The 19,166-nt window shown below is 40.0% G+C and overlaps 1 protein-coding gene across 1 annotated transcript in view; it reads right to left on the bottom strand.

Annotated features, from left to right (window-relative positions):
* Positions 1-4,104: 4,104 nt before the first annotated feature.
* Positions 4,105-19,166, bottom strand: part of LOC134565812 (protein-glutamine gamma-glutamyltransferase E-like) — a 66,647-nt gene continuing 51,585 nt past the window's right edge. Inside the window, exons 8-13 of the mRNA XM_063425468.1 lie at positions 16,766-16,869; positions 16,156-16,398; positions 14,637-14,960; positions 10,964-11,124; positions 8,995-9,128; positions 4,105-4,516 (exon numbers count right to left, since the gene is read on the bottom strand). Of these exons, the coding sequence (XP_063281538.1) occupies positions 4,363-4,516; positions 8,995-9,128; positions 10,964-11,124; positions 14,637-14,960; positions 16,156-16,398; positions 16,766-16,869 (1,120 nt within the window). The 3' untranslated portion in view covers positions 4,105-4,362. The remainder of the gene's footprint in view (positions 4,517-8,994; positions 9,129-10,963; positions 11,125-14,636; positions 14,961-16,155; positions 16,399-16,765; positions 16,870-19,166) is intronic.

Here is a 19,166-nt window from a genome sequence, read left to right on the forward strand (position 1 = left end):
AGCACGAGTGCTCGGGTTGCGGGGGCGCCCACGGGCTTAACCGATGTTTCAAGAAAGGAAGGTCGGGGACTGTCGGGGGTACTGCCGCGAGCGGAGGGGGGGAGGGGCTTCCCCTGCCCCGGGGATTAACCCCGGTGATGCTAGACGCGATGGAACCGTGGCTAAGCCGCTACGGTAACAGGGTGGACGCCGCGGTACTTCGGGCGGGTTTTGGGCAAGGGTTCTTTATCCCCTTCCGGGATGAGGGGGGGTCGCAGGGGCGGCGCAACCTTAAGTTGGTTGCGGAGTTCCCTGGAGTGGTACGGGAAAAGTTAGGGAAAGAAGTCTCGTTAGGTAGGATGGCGGGCCCGTTCTCGGCCCCACCGTTTAGAAGCCTTAGAGATTCCCCTCTCGGGGTGGTCCCAAAGAAGGAACCGGGGAAGTTTAGGCTCATTCACAACCTCTCCTACCCCAAGGGGGCGTCGGTGAATGATGGTATCGACAGGGAGTTGTGCTCGGTCTCGCACGCATCATTCGACTGGGCGGTCGAGCTGGTGAAAAGGGCCGGGCGCGGAGCGTTGATGGCGAAAGTGGATATCGAGGCAGCTTTTCGGCTGCTTCCAGTCCATCCGGCTTGTCATCACCTGCTGGGGTGTTTCTTTGAAGGGGCGTATTTTGTGGACTTGTGCCTCCCGATGGGCTGTTCCATCTCCTGCTCGTACTTCGAGAAGTTCAGTACTTTTCTTGAATGGGTGGTGCGGACAGAGGCGGGGAACGGTGCGGTGGTGCACTATCTGGACGACTTCTTTTGCGTGGGGCCGGCGGGCTCCCCGGCCTGCCTGCACCTGCTGCGAACTGTCGAATGGGTGGCGGGCCACTTTGGGGTCCCGCTGGCAGCGGATAAAACTGAGGGCCCAGCGGTGTGCCTTAGTTTCCTGGGACTGGAGATAGACTCGGTGAAGGGTGAGTGTCGGCTGCCGCCGGCAAAGTTGCAGGGTCTGAAAGGGGCGGTGGCAGCAGTGACTCAGGTGCGCAAAGTCACCCTGCGGCAACTGCAGTCCCTGATCGGGATGCTCAATTTCGCTTGCTGGGTGATCCCCATGGGGAGGGTCTTTAGCCGCAGCCTGTCGGCGGCTACGGCGGGGGTGCGCTCCCCACGCCATTTCATCCGGGTGTCGTCCTCCATGAGGGCCGACCTGGCCGTATGGGATACCTTCTTGCGGGATTTCAATGGTACAGTGTTCTTCAGGCAGGAGGGGTGTCGACGGTTGAACTGGAGCTGTTCACTGATGCGTCGGGCAGTGTGGGCTTCGGGGCCTACTTCGGTGGGAGATGGTGCGCGGAAAGGTGGCCGGAGGCATGGGGGTCGAGCGCCCTCATGCGGAACCTGGCTTTCCTGGAACTGTTCCCGCTAGTAGTTGCGTTAGCTCTGTGGGGTGAGGATCTGCGGAACCGAAAGGTGGTCTTTTTCTCGGACAACATGGCTGTAGTGCACGCGGTGAATAATCAGTCGGCAGCGTCAAAACCGGTGGTCAGGCTGCTGCGGCGCTTTGTCTTAATGTGCATGTCCCTGAATGTAGTCTTTCGCGCGCGCCATGTGCCCGGGTACTTGAACGAAGTGGCTGACGCTCTCTCTAGTTTACAGTGGTCTTGGTTCCGGACGGTGGCACCGGAGGCGTTGGAGGCGGGTTAGGAGTGCCCAGACGAGATTTGGCAACTGGGAGCGTCCTGTTTGGGGGACTTGTGAAGGATTCCCTGGCAACGGCCACGTGGGCCGCTTACAGTAAGGTCTGGGGTTCGTGGGAGCGGTCGTGGGCTGGGCTGGCTGGCGTGCCGGAGGGGGATGCGCTGCGGGACGCGTTCCTGTGGTACACCTGTCAGTTGCTGGCGAAAGGGGCTTCCCCGTCACTGGTTGACAGGTCCATGGCGACGCTGGCATTCTGGTTTAAGCTGCACGGGAAGGAGGACCTTACTAAAACCTTTGTCGTGTGGCAGGCACTTAAGGGCTATCGGAAGGGGCGTAGGTTCCCGGACACGAGGCGCCCAGTGTCGGTACGGGTGTTGGGTGACCTGTTGGGGGGGCTACCGGACATTTGCTTCGACGGGCTTGAGTTGTCCCTGTTCCGGGCGGCGTTTCTGTTGGCCTTCTTCGGGGCGTTCAGGATTGGCGAGCTAGTAAGTGCCAATCGGGCATCGTCCGGAGGCCTACAGGCTTCTGGGGTACGGATTCGGAAGGGACACTTGGTGGTTCACCTGGCCACATCCAAGACGGACGTCCTAGGGGCGAGCCGGGATGTGACGCTACGGGCCCTGCCGGGCTCCCCTCTGTGCCCGGTGGCATCAGTGGTGGAATACTTGGCCAAGAGGCCGACGGTTGGGGGATCTCTGCTGGTGCACGCTGACGGGTCACCCCTTTCCCGTTTTCAGTTCACTAGGGTTTTTCGGTCCAGCCTGAAACGGCTGGGGCTCCGGGCGGATAGATTTGGTACACACTCCTTTCGCATTGGGGCGGCCACGGAGGCCGCACGGTTGGGGCTGGGGGACGACATAGTAATGCGGATTGGGAGATGGGAGTCTAAGAGGTTCCGGTCATATGTGCGGCTAGGTTTGTTGGATTGTTAGGGCGGGCCGCTTCGGGGATCCCGAAGGGGCTATTGTGGGGGGTGTTTTTTCAAATGCTGTTTTCTCTTTCTTCCCCAGGCCGCGTGGCATGGATCGTGGGCCATTCATTTGTCTTCTAGGCCGAAAGGAGGGCCGCAGCTCGAGCTCAAGGCCAGCAGCTGGGCTTCGCATTGGACCAGTTGGCGGTGAAATGGTTTGGGTACAGGGGTTTTTGATGGGGGGAAGTCTGCGGGAAACTGTTCCGGTTGGTGGAGGGTGGGCATAGGCCCGACCTGCTCGTCCTCCACGCTGGGGGCAATAATTTGGGCCTCACGCCGCAACGGCGGTTGGTGAAGTGGATGAAGCAGGACCTCAACAAACTGGGGGACCTGCTTCCGGGGGTGATGTTAGTATGGTCTGAAATTATCCCGAGGCAGCGTTGGAGGCACGCTAGGGACTCGGTGGCCATCGAGAGGTGCCGGAAGAAAGTGAATAGCTTGATGGCAAGCTTTGTGAGGAAGCTGGGGGGAGTGGTAGTGTGACACAGTGAGTTGGAGGGTGCGCTGCCAGGGTACTACCGCTCGGACGGTGTTCACCTTTCAGCAGTAGGATGGGACCTGCTGAACCTCGGGTGGCAGGACGGAATGCACAAGGCGCTATTTCTTAGGGGTGGCGGAGCTCAGACAGCTTAAGGGGTCAAGGTCTGAGCTTGTGGCGGGATAGGGAGCTGAAGGAGAAGGAATAGGCTCCCTAGGATGAACGAACAGAAGCGGAAAACTGTGGTCCTTGGTGGTTGCTAGGTTTCGAGTCCTGTCGGTGGCTCAGAACCTGGTGGGGTAGGGGTATCCGGGTATACCCCTGCCATGGTTAAATTGTGTTTGGCACTTTAAGTTGGTATGTTGGAATAATGTTGGTATATGTTATATATATGTGTTATTATATGGGGGTCATTGCCTTTGTTATATTAACAGAAGGATTCGGATGCGAGGGCGGAGCATGGGGGCAATGACCCAGGTTTATTTGTTAAGTTATTACCGTGATTATTATTATTATTATTATTATTATTATTATTATTATTATTATTATTGTTATTATTAAGTTATAAGTAATATGGTTATTATGATTATTCAAGATTGTTTAATAAAGCTGTGGACAATTTTTCCCATATACACTAGTGTCAGTGCGTTATTGGGGAAGGTATGTGGGAGGGTTGTCCTGGTATCCGACTGCCCATATGGCGACTATACACCGGTCAGGTATTTTTTATAGTCAAGACACATATTCAGGAGTTAAGTCCCAAAAATATGTATGGCAACCCCTCAACTTTACAAAACTCTTTCATGTACCCTTTCATGGAAAGGGAACTCAGCAGTTTATAAACCTATTGGTGAAATAGCAATATTATCACTAGCCACTTCCACAGTGTTTTAGACTATGCAACATTTTGAAGTCACTTTGAATTCTTTGTGAATAAACACATTTTTTTTTTTTTTAAATCTGTTTGGAAAACTAAACCACAAAAAGTTTACAGTTTATAGGCATTTAATGACAAAAAATATAATGATTACAGGTCCATTTAAATATTTCTGTAGAACACAGACACACAGGTGATTACACACACACACACACACACAGCTGGATCTCACTGTGTCACATTTCACCATGGTCCAAAATAATGATTAGTTTATTAATATTGACAGAACAGAATCTCAAATGTTTATTGTTAATCTCAACGATAGTGACTCATAAAATGAACAAGCCTTCTGCTCTGTATGTATTCCATCAGTTAGAGCCAGTAATCATGACTTTCTGTGATTCCTTCACATTCTTTATTATATCAGAGGTAAAAGTCACTAGAAGTGTTCTTAATCCACCTTTGAAAGGTTTGATCTCAAAACTTGTTTGATATCGTTCTCCGGGCATCAGTGGTGGAAGGCTAAAAGGAAAACCACAAACAAAGATCATTAGGCTGCAGTTGATTCCGAAAAACATGCAGTTGTTAATATGGTGTGCTCCACCTCTAAAGGTCAACTACAATTTTAAAACATGTTTGCTTTACCTAACTATGGTTTGATTTACTAGGAGTATCGAGAACATATTAGATATTACTGCTGCAAATAATGGGCAAGAAACATAATATAGTGAACTTGGGTCACCCTGGTTGTGTTTTATCTATCTACCCCAGTTAGCCTCCATGTTGTAAACTATGGGTGCTATAGTGCAATGACGAATTGATGGTCCCAGCTCTCATGAATGGGGCAAAGTGCCTTCATGGTAATATGAAGCAGTGGTGGCCAGGGGGACGGAAGACTTTTCACCAAATCTGAAGGCAAAATGTACGGTAGGCTTACAAGCTCCATGTGCTCATTTCTGAAGGAATGGCTATGAGAAATATAGTCCAACATGGTTTAGATATGTATTTTGAAGTATTAGAGATATATTTACTCAGAGACATTTCTTTGCTAAGCATGCTTCAAGAAGTTTATATAATCCTTGAGGAAAGCAGGGAATAATGGTGTTTTATTATGGAACACACATTATAAAAGCTGCATTGTAACATATGAAGCCAGAAGTTCTGATGTTGTGGGTGATAAGGTTAAAAAACATTTTATGGAATATATAAGATGCTTTGCATCGTAGGGTGACTGTTGTGACATATGTTAACTTTGTAAAAGTAAAAAGCATGTAACAGAATAATTAAAGTCTACTGAACACTCAGATCAACTAACAACCCTGATGCAAGTAAAAATAAAAATAAAGAAAGTAAAATAGAAGACAAGAATATTAAGTATCTTCACAGATGAGTACACAACATGTTAATAATGCTATAATAGTGCAAATAAAGAAATACTCAAACATGAGAGTTTTGAGTTTCTTAGTTTACTAAGTTTATTTTTATTTTTTTAAAAAGTTAGAGAAAGCCATTAAACTTACCTTTAATCCAGTTCCAGGACAGACTATTTTCTAATTAAGTCATCAGTTCTGAAGACATTTGTCCAATCCAATGATTCTCATTGAGAAGCATTGGGGATATAAAGCCTAGGTGCAGTTGCCGCCACTCTACTAATCTTGTGCTTCTCGTTCTCTGTAAGAAGTACTACTGGACATGTTTGGTGTCATCATGCTATGTGAGATGACACTGAAAGCGAAAAACCCTTCAAAAACCAAAGGTCATAAGGAAGTTGATTCTCTCGTGACTGTATGTTGGGCATTCACTGGAGACGCTTTATAGGCAATAATGTAAATAGTATCAGTTAGACATAACGTCCTGCCTTATGCAAATCATAATTAAAGGTTCACTTCATCAGGGAAAGGCTACACACCTATTAAGGATACTTTGAAGGCCATGTTTCCCTAAACCTTCTTTCGGTTGAATTATTTTTTTCTGTTTTGTTATTTTATTCCTAAACTGTGCTATTCAGTAAGGGACATTGCCTTTAAAGGAACACTCCAAGCACAATAACTACTATAGCACTCTGAACTTATTATGGTGCATGGAGTCCATTGGCACCTCCCTAATGTAAGTAATCAAACTGTTTGCAAATGGTTTGACTACTTTCCTGGGGTTTGACGGCCTTCCGTAACCTCCTGCATTGGTGCTAGCTGTCACTCACGCTCAACTAATGTGTTTGCTCCTTCATGGCAGGTCTTAGCTTAGAGCTTTCAACTCTCAAAAGAAGAGTTAACCATTTCACGGCAGACCCCAGGTAAGTTGTCACGCTATTTAGAAAATGGATTGACAATTTAAATTTGGGGAGGCGTAGCAGGTCACTCCAGGCACCATCCCCGTTACAGTGCGCAGTAGTTGCTATTTGACTTGGTGTATTCCTTTAACTGCCATAGTATTACAATAGATTGTATTCTATTCTGAGAAGAGGAAAGTATTCATTATAAAACATATTTCTATAATTCTTTATGTTAATTTTATTTTGTCTTCATTTTATTTTACTTGGCTCTGATATTTTTAAAATTGTATTTAAGCTGCATTGTTTTTTACTTAGATACCGTCTGATTATATTGAAAGCCAGTTTACTATCCTGTTTTTTGTGATTTTCCATAGCAGATACAGACTTTGCATGCATGGAGATACATCCATATGATGGCTAGCTAAGTATAAGCATGTATATTAAAAAATGCAAGGCTGTCCCATGTTTGTGTCATACATTTTAAAGGGTACAAATTAATGATTACTGTAATGATTTATTAATTTTATACTAAACCCAGGTAGACTTAAGTAGATAATATGAAAATAAAACATTCATAACTTATATTGTGGCCTCTTTGTACCCTATTAAACAATTACATGAATTCAAAGAACTGTTTTATTTGTTTGATTCTCTTTACAAAAATAGTCTGAATCATTGTTTGCAGCCACTCTAATCACGAGTCCAATTATTATTATTAAAGTTGCCAACTTGTAAAGTCTTACACTATTTTAAATGCCTCCAAACTAATTATAGTTGACAAAAGTCACAATAAATAAAAAAATAGGAGTGATTCATTTCTTAAAGCCTAGTTAAATTGCAAATCTCCTATAAAACTAGCAAATTTTTCATTATAGATTTCCAGTTGTTGTAAACTAGGAATAACCAGTGTCATAAAACACTACACAACTCCAAAAATAAAAATCCCAGCAAAGCTATTTAACATCAATTAAAGGTCTCGTCAAACTCCTGTCCGCTATGTAAGTTTTTTCATAATGATAGGTCTAAAATAGCAATTGGTTTTCCATATCTTTGAATATGACGATTTTCTAAAAATATTTAACTAGAATAGACTATGCTAACTATTTTACCACTGCCCATTTTTAATAAAATAAATTAGGAAAAAACAAGAATTTTGTGTATGTTGTACTAAAGGGAAAGTTTTTTTTAAAAGAGCTACATAATGTAAATTTATAAAATTTTCTCTATTTTATCTGTTCATTGTTTTAATAAATAAGGGTGGGAGAAGTAAATAAACAGAATTTATGTGGTATCCATTGTCTGTTATATCTTAGGAGCGGATTAGATAAAATAGCATAGAAGTGCATATATCACTATCAGAATGTATTGTTTATCATATTTATTGGAACACAAGGCATGTTCTAAAAAATCTGTCACAAACCAAAGCAGATACGTATTTCTACCTTTTGATCAAGTACCAGAATCAAGTTGTGCCCCTTTTTATGGAAGAACTGACAACCAATAAGGCTGAATCCATTGGCATTTCTTTGGTCTTTTGAAATCAATAATCTGTAGCCTGATGTCCAGTGGTCATTTCTGGTACTTGGATCTATTGTCCTAATCTACCACACAGGAACAAGTGTAGGCTACTTTATTTTGTTATCATACTATGAAATAACAAACATTGGGACTAAACTATTACATTTCTACTTTTCCCTATATTTTGAATAGAATGAGACACAATAAATAGTTTGGTACAAACTGCATTTCTTGCCTAACCACACTCTTGCAATGTTTTGGAATTGCAGTAGATCAATCAACAGTGGTGGCCAGTAGTAGATCTCCAATTTGATAACAATTTATCACCCCTGTTTTTGGAAGTAACAAACTATTGGTGAAGGTTACCAAAGAAAAAACAAGTGCTATTTTGGGGCAAAAAAGGAAAATAATCACCATGGAAAATAAAATAATGATCTCAACATTTCCACCCATAATAGCCCCTGTTTTACATTAATACATCTCTTTCTACATGTTGCTCTGAATAGGATTCACAAAAGTGTAGATTTAGCAGGCCAAAGACATGCTATTCTGGGGACAAAAGAAATTCAGAGAAGACAACCTTTAATACTATTCAATTTAATACTATGGCCTTGATATAATAAGCTTTCCAAATGATTTAATACTGTTAGAAAAACTATCTAAATGATTTATCTACAAGCAATCGCATAGACTTTAATTGTGACTTCTGTAGATAAAATATTTGGAACGTTTTTCTAACAGTATTGAATCATTTGGAAAGCTTATTAAATTGAGATCCAAGTAAGTACCCCCTAGGAAGCATGCATTGAAAGGTAAAATATTACATAATTTTTAATTCTATAATGAGGGAGACTTTGTGTTGTCTAAATGTAATGGAGAAGATTGTGGAGAAGATAACTAACTCCTTTAAAATATCTTTTTTTTTCTTAAACAGTAAACCATGAATCATGATTGAGAAGGATCTTACCACCTTTATCCCCCCTACTAGATTATCTGGGGGAATCATCCCCTATCCTTGCGCTTCTTCAACCCATGGGCAAAACTCTAAATATGAAGCAATCACCATGGAAATCAATTGAATGTCTCACAACTTTAAGCACGTTGCCCCAAAATAATGCTTAATTGCTTTGATAAATCTTCCCCCAAATCTTTTAAAATGTGTAAATCTTAACTATTTCACCAGGATTAAAAGGAAATGCATTAGACATACTTTTTCTGGGTCGGTGCGTTAACCAGGCCATTTCCTTCCACTATTAATGAGCAAGAATTCAGTGTTTCTGAAAATGTGTTGGAGATATCAACTTCTGCAAGGATTGTTGAATTTATAACAGCTTGAACAGGGAGCTGTGAAAAAAGAGTACATATTTAGCATTTTTTTGTTATTGTCCATGTTGGTTCCTTTCCAGAAAATGTCCTTTCTTAGCAGATCAAAGAACTGAAATATTGTTTGCCTATTTGAAACCATCCTTTGCAATGTGTCAAACAACTATGAGTTGATCAAATAAACTAATGGTAACGCTTCAGAGATACTCTGTTAAATTGCAATAGAACCCTTATTTTTTTAACTTGGTAAATTGTGCCAATAGATAGAGATATAGACAGGAATGGTTCAGGAATTTTCATTGGCCTAGGTAATCATCCATTTTGATATTTGTCCACCATTCTCGTCTTTCTAGTCTCTCATTCTTTACAGCCTTTTTCTCACGGTCTCTCTCTTGCAGTGCCTACTCCTCTTTTTTAACCAATCTCTATTCTCTATACAACAACAAAGAGGTGAAGGGGAACCAAAGAAAATTCTTTACCCCCTTCTTTACAGTTGATACTTTTATGATCTCTACCACTATGTCTACTAAACTCTCTACTGCTTCTGTACTTTCTACTTTGATGTCTTTGTTTTTTCTGAATCTGTTTATGAAAGAATGAGTTGAGGATTTTTACAGGGGCAATGTTCTGTATTTGGAAGCATCATAACAGTTGAACTGGACCGGATAAGTCTGATTGCTCCAAATTAAGCCAAATGAAATTATGCTTGTCTAGTCTACCTCTCTAACTAACAGGATCTCAAGGCTATGGTAACGGCTCTGAAAGTCTATAGCTACTACGAAGGTACCATACCGTCTTAAGAAATGACTGGTAGGGATTAGGAAAGACAGGTTAGCTATGACGTTAGTTGTCAATAAAGAGTTTGTTTCATAGGTCAGTGAGATCATTAGGTCTTGGACTCTTAAAAGCAGGGCTAACATTTAAGACTACATGGTCCACTAGATGTACTTTTGGAAAATTTAAGATATTTATAGTTAAAAAGCATGGCAAAGTGTTGTTGACCTAAGGAGAAGACATTTTATTGGCACTGGAGAGTGTTTTATAGCTGGTTCCACCTCATTTTGAATTAACAGCATAATCAGATATGCGAAAATGTGAACTGATAACTCCTGGATAGCTAAAACAAAGGAAAAATTGGTAAGTAAGGCAGTAAAAAAAATGTGGGGCGTAAACGTTGAAGGACTCTTTAGGATCAGAGAGAAATTAGGAGCATGGAATGTTAGCAACGAAAGGGTTCAAGAGGACGTTGAAGAGAACTAGATTTTAGGTTAGACCCAAAACAACTAAACCTGAACAACCGGTACTACACCACCCATCATGGAAGTGAGTGGTCTGTACGTTTGAAATAATAATACCAGATTTCTCCACAGGAGAAAAAAAAGTGAATCAATCCAAGAAATAAAAAAAGAAAATGGAACCTTTATTAAAACAACATTGTGGTAAAGGCTTACATTGGGAAGGAGTGAATCAATCTGATGCATTTTGTGCCCACCACAGCACTTCTATCCATAAGTTAACACGCCTAAAATCTAATGGGTTTAGTTAAAGCCTCTGTCTCTTTTGCCCCTTTTCCAACCCCTCTCTGTCTATTTTTGTCCTTCCAGCTAGGTGTCTCTCTCCCAAGCCCTGGTCTGAATTTTAGTCATATTTTAGTCATCTGAATTGTTTTAGTCAATGTTTAGTCGACTAAATCTCAAAAATGTTAGTGCACTAAAATTTGACTATAATTCATAGTCGACAAAATTAACACTGGAACAAAGTTGCAGAAGTTGATTAGCCCAGTACCATACAGTTGTGTTTTTATTTTTACAATATGTAAGTATAAGAGAGGATACATAATGGTGTTCCTTTCATACCTTGATACTCATTGGCAGCTTTGCTAAAATGACATCTCTCTCCACCAAAATTATTTCTTCTGATCCATCCACCTCACATAAAGCTGTCATACGGAACACGCTGTCATCTCGCATATACTTTCCATACTGTGCATATGTTATTGGGATTGAAATATGTATTTCTTGTTTTTATGAATTCAAAAAATGAATAAATTAAAATATTATTACATTATAAATATGTACAGTGCAAATTGTAAATAACCAGCTAAAGACAAATGTATTCCATTCTTAGATATATTTATATCCAAGGTAAGTGGAAGCATCATGAATAAAAACATTTTTCTAAATATCAAGTATCAATAATGTGTATGATTTACTGTGCAGAAATTCGAGCAAACGAGCCTTAACCCCTTAATGACCAGACCACTTTTCAATTTTCTTACCGTTAAGGACCAGGGCTCTTTTTACATTTCTGCGGTTTATGTGTTTAACTGTAATTTCCCTCTTACTCATTTACTGTACCCACGCTTATTATACTGTATGCCGTTCTTCTCGCCATTAAATGGTCTTTCTAAAGATACCATTATTTTCATCATATCATATAATTTACTATGACAAAATTATAAAATATGATGACAAAATAAACAAAACACTTTTTTTCTTTTTACTTTTAAAGTTATAGGGCTATAAGTACAAGTAGCACTTTGCTATTTCCAAACCATTTTTATTTTTTATTATTAATGCAAGCTACATACTAACACTGATATCTGTCAGGAATCCCTGAATAACCCTTCACATGTATATATTTTTTAAAAGAAGACAACCCAAGGTATAAAACTTGGTATATTTTGACTCTTTCCATGCAACCATTTTACCACCAATCTATGCCAAATGTAAAAAAATAAATAAATAAAAAATTGGTGATTTTTTTGACACACATAGCATTTAAGAGCTAAGAACTTTAAGGGTTACTGCCAAAGAACACCCCAATATGTGTTCAGCAACATCTTCTGAGTACATCCATGTATAGGTGTGTCGGGTTCTATCGGGGCTAAAAGACCTTATTTGGAGGGTGCGTTTTCCAACTTGGAATTTTCACAGCTGGTCATCATGCACCCATGTCCTATTTGGGACATCTTTGAAGCCAGCCAAGGTAATTTTCCCCCATCAAACCATATATTTTTGAAAAGTAGACCACCCATGGTATTCAATATGGGTATTCAATATGTCCAGTCTTTTTTAGTAGTCACTTAGTCACAACACTGGCCAAAGTTAGCATTTATATTTGTTTGTATTAAAAAAGCAAAAAACTATTATGCACGCTTACTTTGGCCAGTGTTTGTGACTAAGTGGCTACTAAAAAAGACTGAACATACACCATTTGCAATACCTTGGGAAGTCTTCTTATGCAAATGGTATGCCATCATTGGGGTAATTCTTATTCCTGAGCTACCATACTCTCTCAAAGGCAACATAACCAATCTGACAAATTTCAATGTGAAAAAAGTCCTTATATTTAACCCTGTGACTTTCAAAAATACTATAAAACCTCGGGAGATTTCGCTGAACATAAATATTAGTGTTTTAAAACAGTAAAATGTATTACAACAATGATATCATCAGTGAAAGTGCCATTTGTGTGTGAGAAATTAAAAAAACATCACTTTCACTGACAATATCATTGCTGTGATATTTTTTACTGTTTTGAAACACTAATATTTGTATTCAGCGAAGTCTACAGAGTAAAAAAGTACTCCCCATGTACAGGTTTTAGGGTGTCTTAGGGAAAGTTACAGGGTTAAATATAGTGCTAGCAAATGAAATTCTCTGGACTTTCTGCTGGGTTGTCAGACAGGTCCCCCCAATTGCAATCAATAAAATTACTTAATTATGTAAAAATATTGCATAAATATGCACATAGAATTTAAATATATATATATATGTTTATATATTTGAAGTCCATGTGTATATTTATGAAACTATGTAATTATGTATATGAAAATATGTATATTTTGTGTTATTTTTATTTATTTATATATACATGTATTTTGATATAAATATATAAATTATAATTTTTTTTAAAATACCTTTTTTATTTTTAAAATTAATTATTTATTTTTTTGATAATATATATATATACACACGTGTGTAATTTTACTCTAAGTGTATTTTTATATTAATATATGTATATATTAATAACAAAATACGCTTAGTATGATGTTATATATAAGATATATATATATATATATATATATATATATATACATATTATTCGTAGATATAATATTTGTATATATATATGTATATATATATATATATATATATATATATATTTATATATATCATAGTTAATACAATGTTAAACAAAAATCTGCACACCAGTCAAGCCATAAGACTCCCACAGAAATCCCGAAACTTCAGCGATGTTGCAACCGCAAAGGATTCTGGGTGGGCATATGCAAATTAGTTTAACAAAGAATCACATTTTTGCCTCATTCCATTTTAAACATGGATTCCTTTTAATCTGTGTTTGCAGAATACAACTGCTTGGAACACAATTTAGGAAAAGATGCAAAACCAGTGAACCACTCATGGACAGCTGTTTCGTTGTTAATGCAACTCATCAGCATGAGGTTGGTTACTGGTTTGCTTATTGAGGCTTGGTAGTGCTTGGGATTTCTTATATATATCACATATATATATATATATATATATATATATATATATATATATATATATATATATATATTTAATTTTTTACATCTATTGACTTTACTTTTTTATTTTAACTTTGTTCACCAGCAGGGGGACTGTCTGTCAGTTCAGGCAGTCCCCCTGCTGGCAGCACTATAGACACCTATTTTGGCCATGTGACAGCTCTTTCAGAGCGATCACACGGCCCCTGGGAGTCCTAATTTGCAGAGAGGGGGGGGTACAAAAAGTAAAATTAATTATTTTATTTATTTATTTTTTAAATTTCATTTATCTTCATTGAGTGCTTCGACCCCTGATGGCTTCCAATGCTCTGCCTCACTGCCAGGCACCACGTGGGGCAACCTGGAAGTGATCACCCGGCGGCCTGGCAGTCAGGAGGGGTATTGCAGGATGCCTCGACATTGAGGCATCGCTGCAATACCATCAGAGCGCTTTGAAGCGATCATGCTCTCTTCCAGCGCTCCTTTTGTCGGACCTACCTGATACATCCGCGGTCGGGAAGGGGTTAAACATTAACTATTGTTATGAACAATGCAATCGAAGGAGTCAACTTTGTGAAGAGGCACATGGAGCTCATTTAAAGAAAGTAATCTACAGTACCAACAAATATCCATACTCTAAGCATAAATTGTATGTAATAAAATTGACGTTGGTTCATTAATAAAAACGTTTTTGACTCCTCAAACTCTACTCTAAATTTTGGCCCACCCTTTGTATATATCATCATCACTTCACATTGCATCATATGACTTTTCTAAATCTTCAATGATTTAGGAAAGGTGGGTGGAAAAAAAAATCTTGGTTAAATTCCAGTATTTAGGTGATAATTGCTATCTCTTGTAGTAATCCAAGCAGAGGTTTTGAAGCTCACATTCACAAGAGGTAAACTATTTTTAATTTCTGCAAGGGATTTCTTCAGAAAGTTAGGCCATTCAAAAGCACACACATTTGTTTGCCCATAAGAAAGAATATTATTTACCTTGTAGAGGACCCAAGAGAACCGATTTTTCATCTGTCCAGATGTTATATCTAGGCCTTCCAGTGTACAAAATACAGGAAGCGGTCATGTTGACTGTTACTCTAGCACTGTTATCTCTCAGGTTTTTCAGACTCAATATAAGGTTTATGTCCTGGCCAACAGCAGTATCCATTACTGTCAAACGTCCAAACAGTGTGCCTCCACGCCTCTGCATATCTCTACCTCTGTTTCTAAAATTTAGAAGGTCCTTTTCAAGCTCATCCAATGGACCATTGTGCAAACTGTAAACTGCCTTCTCAAATACTTCTCTTTCTTCTTTAGTGCCTGATAAAAGATATGTGCTATGAGATATTCCACTTATAAAACACTCTTCAACAACACCTACATTTTTTATTATTTTAAGAAGACTAGTTACTCAGTAGAAATATATTTCAAATATTAGAATAAAATTGATAACACAGTAAAAAAATATTTTATTTTCTTGATTTTTACCCACTCTCTTTGAAATAAAGCAGATAACAAACAAAGGCAACTAATAACATAATATGCAATTAATTTGTAAAGTGGAAAGGGTAAATTTGTTAAGGTGAAAGAGAGAATAGGTAAACCCAAATTAAATTTATAAAAAGGAAGGACTAGCTCCTGCGAACCTGAGGAGGCAGGCAGAGCTAGCCAGATGAATGGGTGTGCGTGAGTGTGGGAGGGGAGGTGTTTGGTAAGGGGTGGGCAATTAGCAAGGTAGGGGAATATAAATAGGGGCCATTTTCTATACCCTGCCATTTCATAATCGGCTAGGAATTGTTCCAGTCCCTCCCTTAATTTTTGTCCTTTATTTTATGTTTGTTGTTCTATATTGCTTTCACTTGCATTTTGTCACAGCAGGCGGGTGGTTGTCCTTGCAAATTGTGGGTTAGACTGGGGAGTCCAATGGGAGTGAATGAAATCAGGGCTGATCCCTCCTCTAGCCACAGTGAAATTAAGGTATGGGTTGTTACGGACGTTCCCACTGAGTGAAAGGCCTGCTAGTGGTTAGCATTGTGTTGGTGGAAGGCCAGGTTTGTGTCCAGTGTTGGTTGGAACGAAGAGGGAGGACAAGCGCCCAGAAGAGTTCAGAGATTATGGATAATTGGATGGCAAATACGGGTATGTTTCTGTAGTATGTTTTAAATAAGATATTATATATTTGATATAAAGTTAAAATTGGTATATTGTTTAGTGAAATAATTTTAATAAAAGCTGTGGTCTATTTTCACCAGTTTATTTTCATGTTGTTTTATTGGGAATATAAAGGTTTACGTAGGAGCACTACACAAATCCCCACTACTTGCGCACATGTCCTGGGTGTCAAGATCCATGCAAATGTATTCAGTAGACAGATGTTTTAATAGAAACAAATTGTAGTTTATAATCTCTTTATAGTCTCTTTATAGTCTTTGTTTAATAATCTTATTTGAATCTTCAGCTCAATCAACAATGACCCTTCAGCAGCCAAAAAACAATAACAGTAGAGTGAAGTTACCTTCAAGGTATTTATACATGTAGGTTACATCCACACGATCATCACTTCCAACAGCCTTAGTACTAAGAAATTTGCCAATTGACTTGGTGTCATTAGAAGTTCTTTTCTTAGATCCATCACTGTAGGTGATCCAATAAGAAAGATCAGCATTTACAGAGGCAAACATAAACGCAACATCATAGTTCAGATTGGTTTCTCCTTCTTTAATAGCATGAAGGGGAGCAGGGCCACAACAATAGATACCTAAAGGGAACAAAAACAGAATGTCATTAAAGAACGTGAAATAAGATCCTAGAGGTTAAAGAGACACTTTTAATTTTCTCTATCTGATAGCTCAGGAAGCACAATGTACTAATACACATTGTAATGTTTTATTGTCTTGGAAGATTAACTGAGCAGCATACTTTCATGCTTAAGATGCACCATTCCAAACCTCCAAGGTTTATTCACACTGGTCACTTGTCCATCGTGTCATGATGCTTGAAACAAGATTGTGTCAATAGCTTACATGAGTAGATGAGTACATGGATCAACTGCTCATTTCCATGATAATCAAGATTGTTGGAACTTGCATTCCACTAAAAGGTTCAAAAAATAAATAAACATATACCATTGCTCTTTTCCAGTGGAGTTGAGTCCATGATTTGCCAACCATCATAAGAGGGTCCTAGATCTTTGCGTTTGAACCAGGCTTCATTCCAAACATGGAAATTCCTGTAAGAAAATACTTGGGTTATAACTCTTGACATATATTTTTCATACCATTGCGTTTGAACCAGGCTTCATTCCAAACATGGAAATTCCTGTAAGAAAATACTTGGGTTATAACTCTTGACATATATTTTTCATACCATTGTGATGACTGAGCAAGATACCAGACTCAAGAACAATGTCTTAACCAGAATGGATGTCCTGATATCCCACTTTTGACAAGCTATCAGCAGGTTAGAACAGTTGTAACATCACTGCCTTTAACATGGAAACACAAGTTCACAATCCCAGTCAAACCATTCCAGTAAGTGTAACTGGGCAAGACATTTATTGAGATACATATATATATTTATACAGGGCCGCCATCAGGGGGTGACAACCATGACGATTGTCATGGGCCCAGTGGCCCTGGGGACCCGGGCCCCACGTGTAGCAGCGGAATTGCCGCCGGTGCAGTTGCATTGGGGCCCGCACACTGATGGGGCCCATTGGGTGGCCTACGCACTTAGGGCCATCCGATGGGCCCTATATCTTCAGGGGCCCAGTCAGCGCTGTGGCCGTGTAATAGCGCGACCGGGCCCCTTTAAAAAAATAAATAAAATGAGCTTTGAGTGTGTGTGTGTGTCTGTATGCATGTACAGGGAGTGCAGAATTATTAGGCAAGTTGTATTTTTGAGGATTAATTTTATTATTGAACAACAACCATGTTCTCAATGAACCCAAAAAAGTAGTTTTTAGTTTGTTTTTAGTTTTAGCTATTTTAGGGGGATATCTGTGTGTGCAGGTGACTTATTAGGCAACTTATTAGGCAACTTAACAAAAAACAAATATATACCCATTTCAATTATTTATTTTTACCAGTGAAACCAATATAACATCTCAACATTCACAAATATACATTTCTGACATTCAAAAACAAAACAAAAACAAATCAGTGACCAATATAGCCACCTTTCTTTGCAAGGAAACTCAAAAGCCTGCCATCCATGGATTCTGTCAGTGTTTTGATCTGTTCACCATCAACATTGCGTGCAGAAGCAACCACAGCCTCCCAGACACTGTTCAGAGAGGTGTACTGTTTTCCCTCCTTGTAAATCTCACATTTGATGATGGACCACAGGTTCTCAATGGGGTTCAGATTAGGTGAACAAGGAGGCCATGTCATTCGATTTTCTTATTTTATACCCTTTCTTGCCAGCCACGCTGTGGAGTACTTGGACGCGTGTGATGGAGCATTGTCCTGCATGAAAATCATGTTTTTCTTGAAGGATGCAGACTTCTTCCTGTACCACTGCTTGAAGAAGGTGTCTTCCAGAAACTGGCAGTAGAACTGGGAGTTGAGCTTGACTCCATCCTCAACCCGAAAAGGCCCCACAAGCTCATCTTTGATGATACCAGCCCAAACCAGTACTCCATGTCCACCTTGCTGGCGTCTGAGTCGGACTGGAGCTCTCTGCCCTTTACCAATCCAGCCACGGGCCCATCCATCTGGCCCATCAAGACTCACTCTCATTTCATCAGTCCATAAAACCTTAGAAAAATCAGTCTTGAGATATTTCTTGGCCCAGTCTTGATGTTTCAGCTTGTGTGTCTTGTTCAGTGGTGGTCGTCTTTCAGCCTTTCTTACCTTGGCCATGTCTCTGAGTATTGCACACCTTGTGCTTTTGGGCACTCCAGTGATGTTGCAGCTCTGAAATATGGCCAAACTGGTGGCAAGTGGCATCTTGGCAGCTGCACGCTTGACTTTTCTCAGTTCATGGGCAGTTATTTTGCGCCTTGGTTTTTCCACACGCTTCTTGCGACCCTGTTGACTATTTTGAATGAAACGCTTGATTGATCACGCTTCAGAAGCTTTGCAATTTTAAGAGTGCTGCATCCCTCTGCAAGATATCTCACTATTTTTGACTTTTCTGAGCCTGTCAAGTCCTTCTTTTGACCCATTTTGCCAAAGGAAAGGAAGTTGCCTAATAATTATGCACACCTGATATAGGGTGTTGATGTCATTAGACCACACCCCTTCTCATTACAGAGATGCACATCACCTAATATGCTTAATTGGTAGTAGGCTTTCGAGCCTATACAGCTTGGAGTAAGACAATATGCCTAAAGAGGATCATGTGGTCAAATTACTCATTTGCCTAATAATTCTGCACTCCCTGTATGTCTGTATGTCATTATATATGTGTGTATGAATGTCTGCATCAATGTATGTCTGTATGTATGAATGTATGTCTGCATGTCATTATGAACGCATGCGTGTATGGATGTCGTAGACATAGCAGAAATGATTGCACTCCAAG

This window comes from Pelobates fuscus, chromosome 6, assembly GCF_036172605.1.
Source record: "Pelobates fuscus isolate aPelFus1 chromosome 6, aPelFus1.pri, whole genome shotgun sequence".
Lineage (NCBI taxonomy): Eukaryota > Metazoa > Chordata > Amphibia > Anura > Pelobatidae > Pelobates > Pelobates fuscus.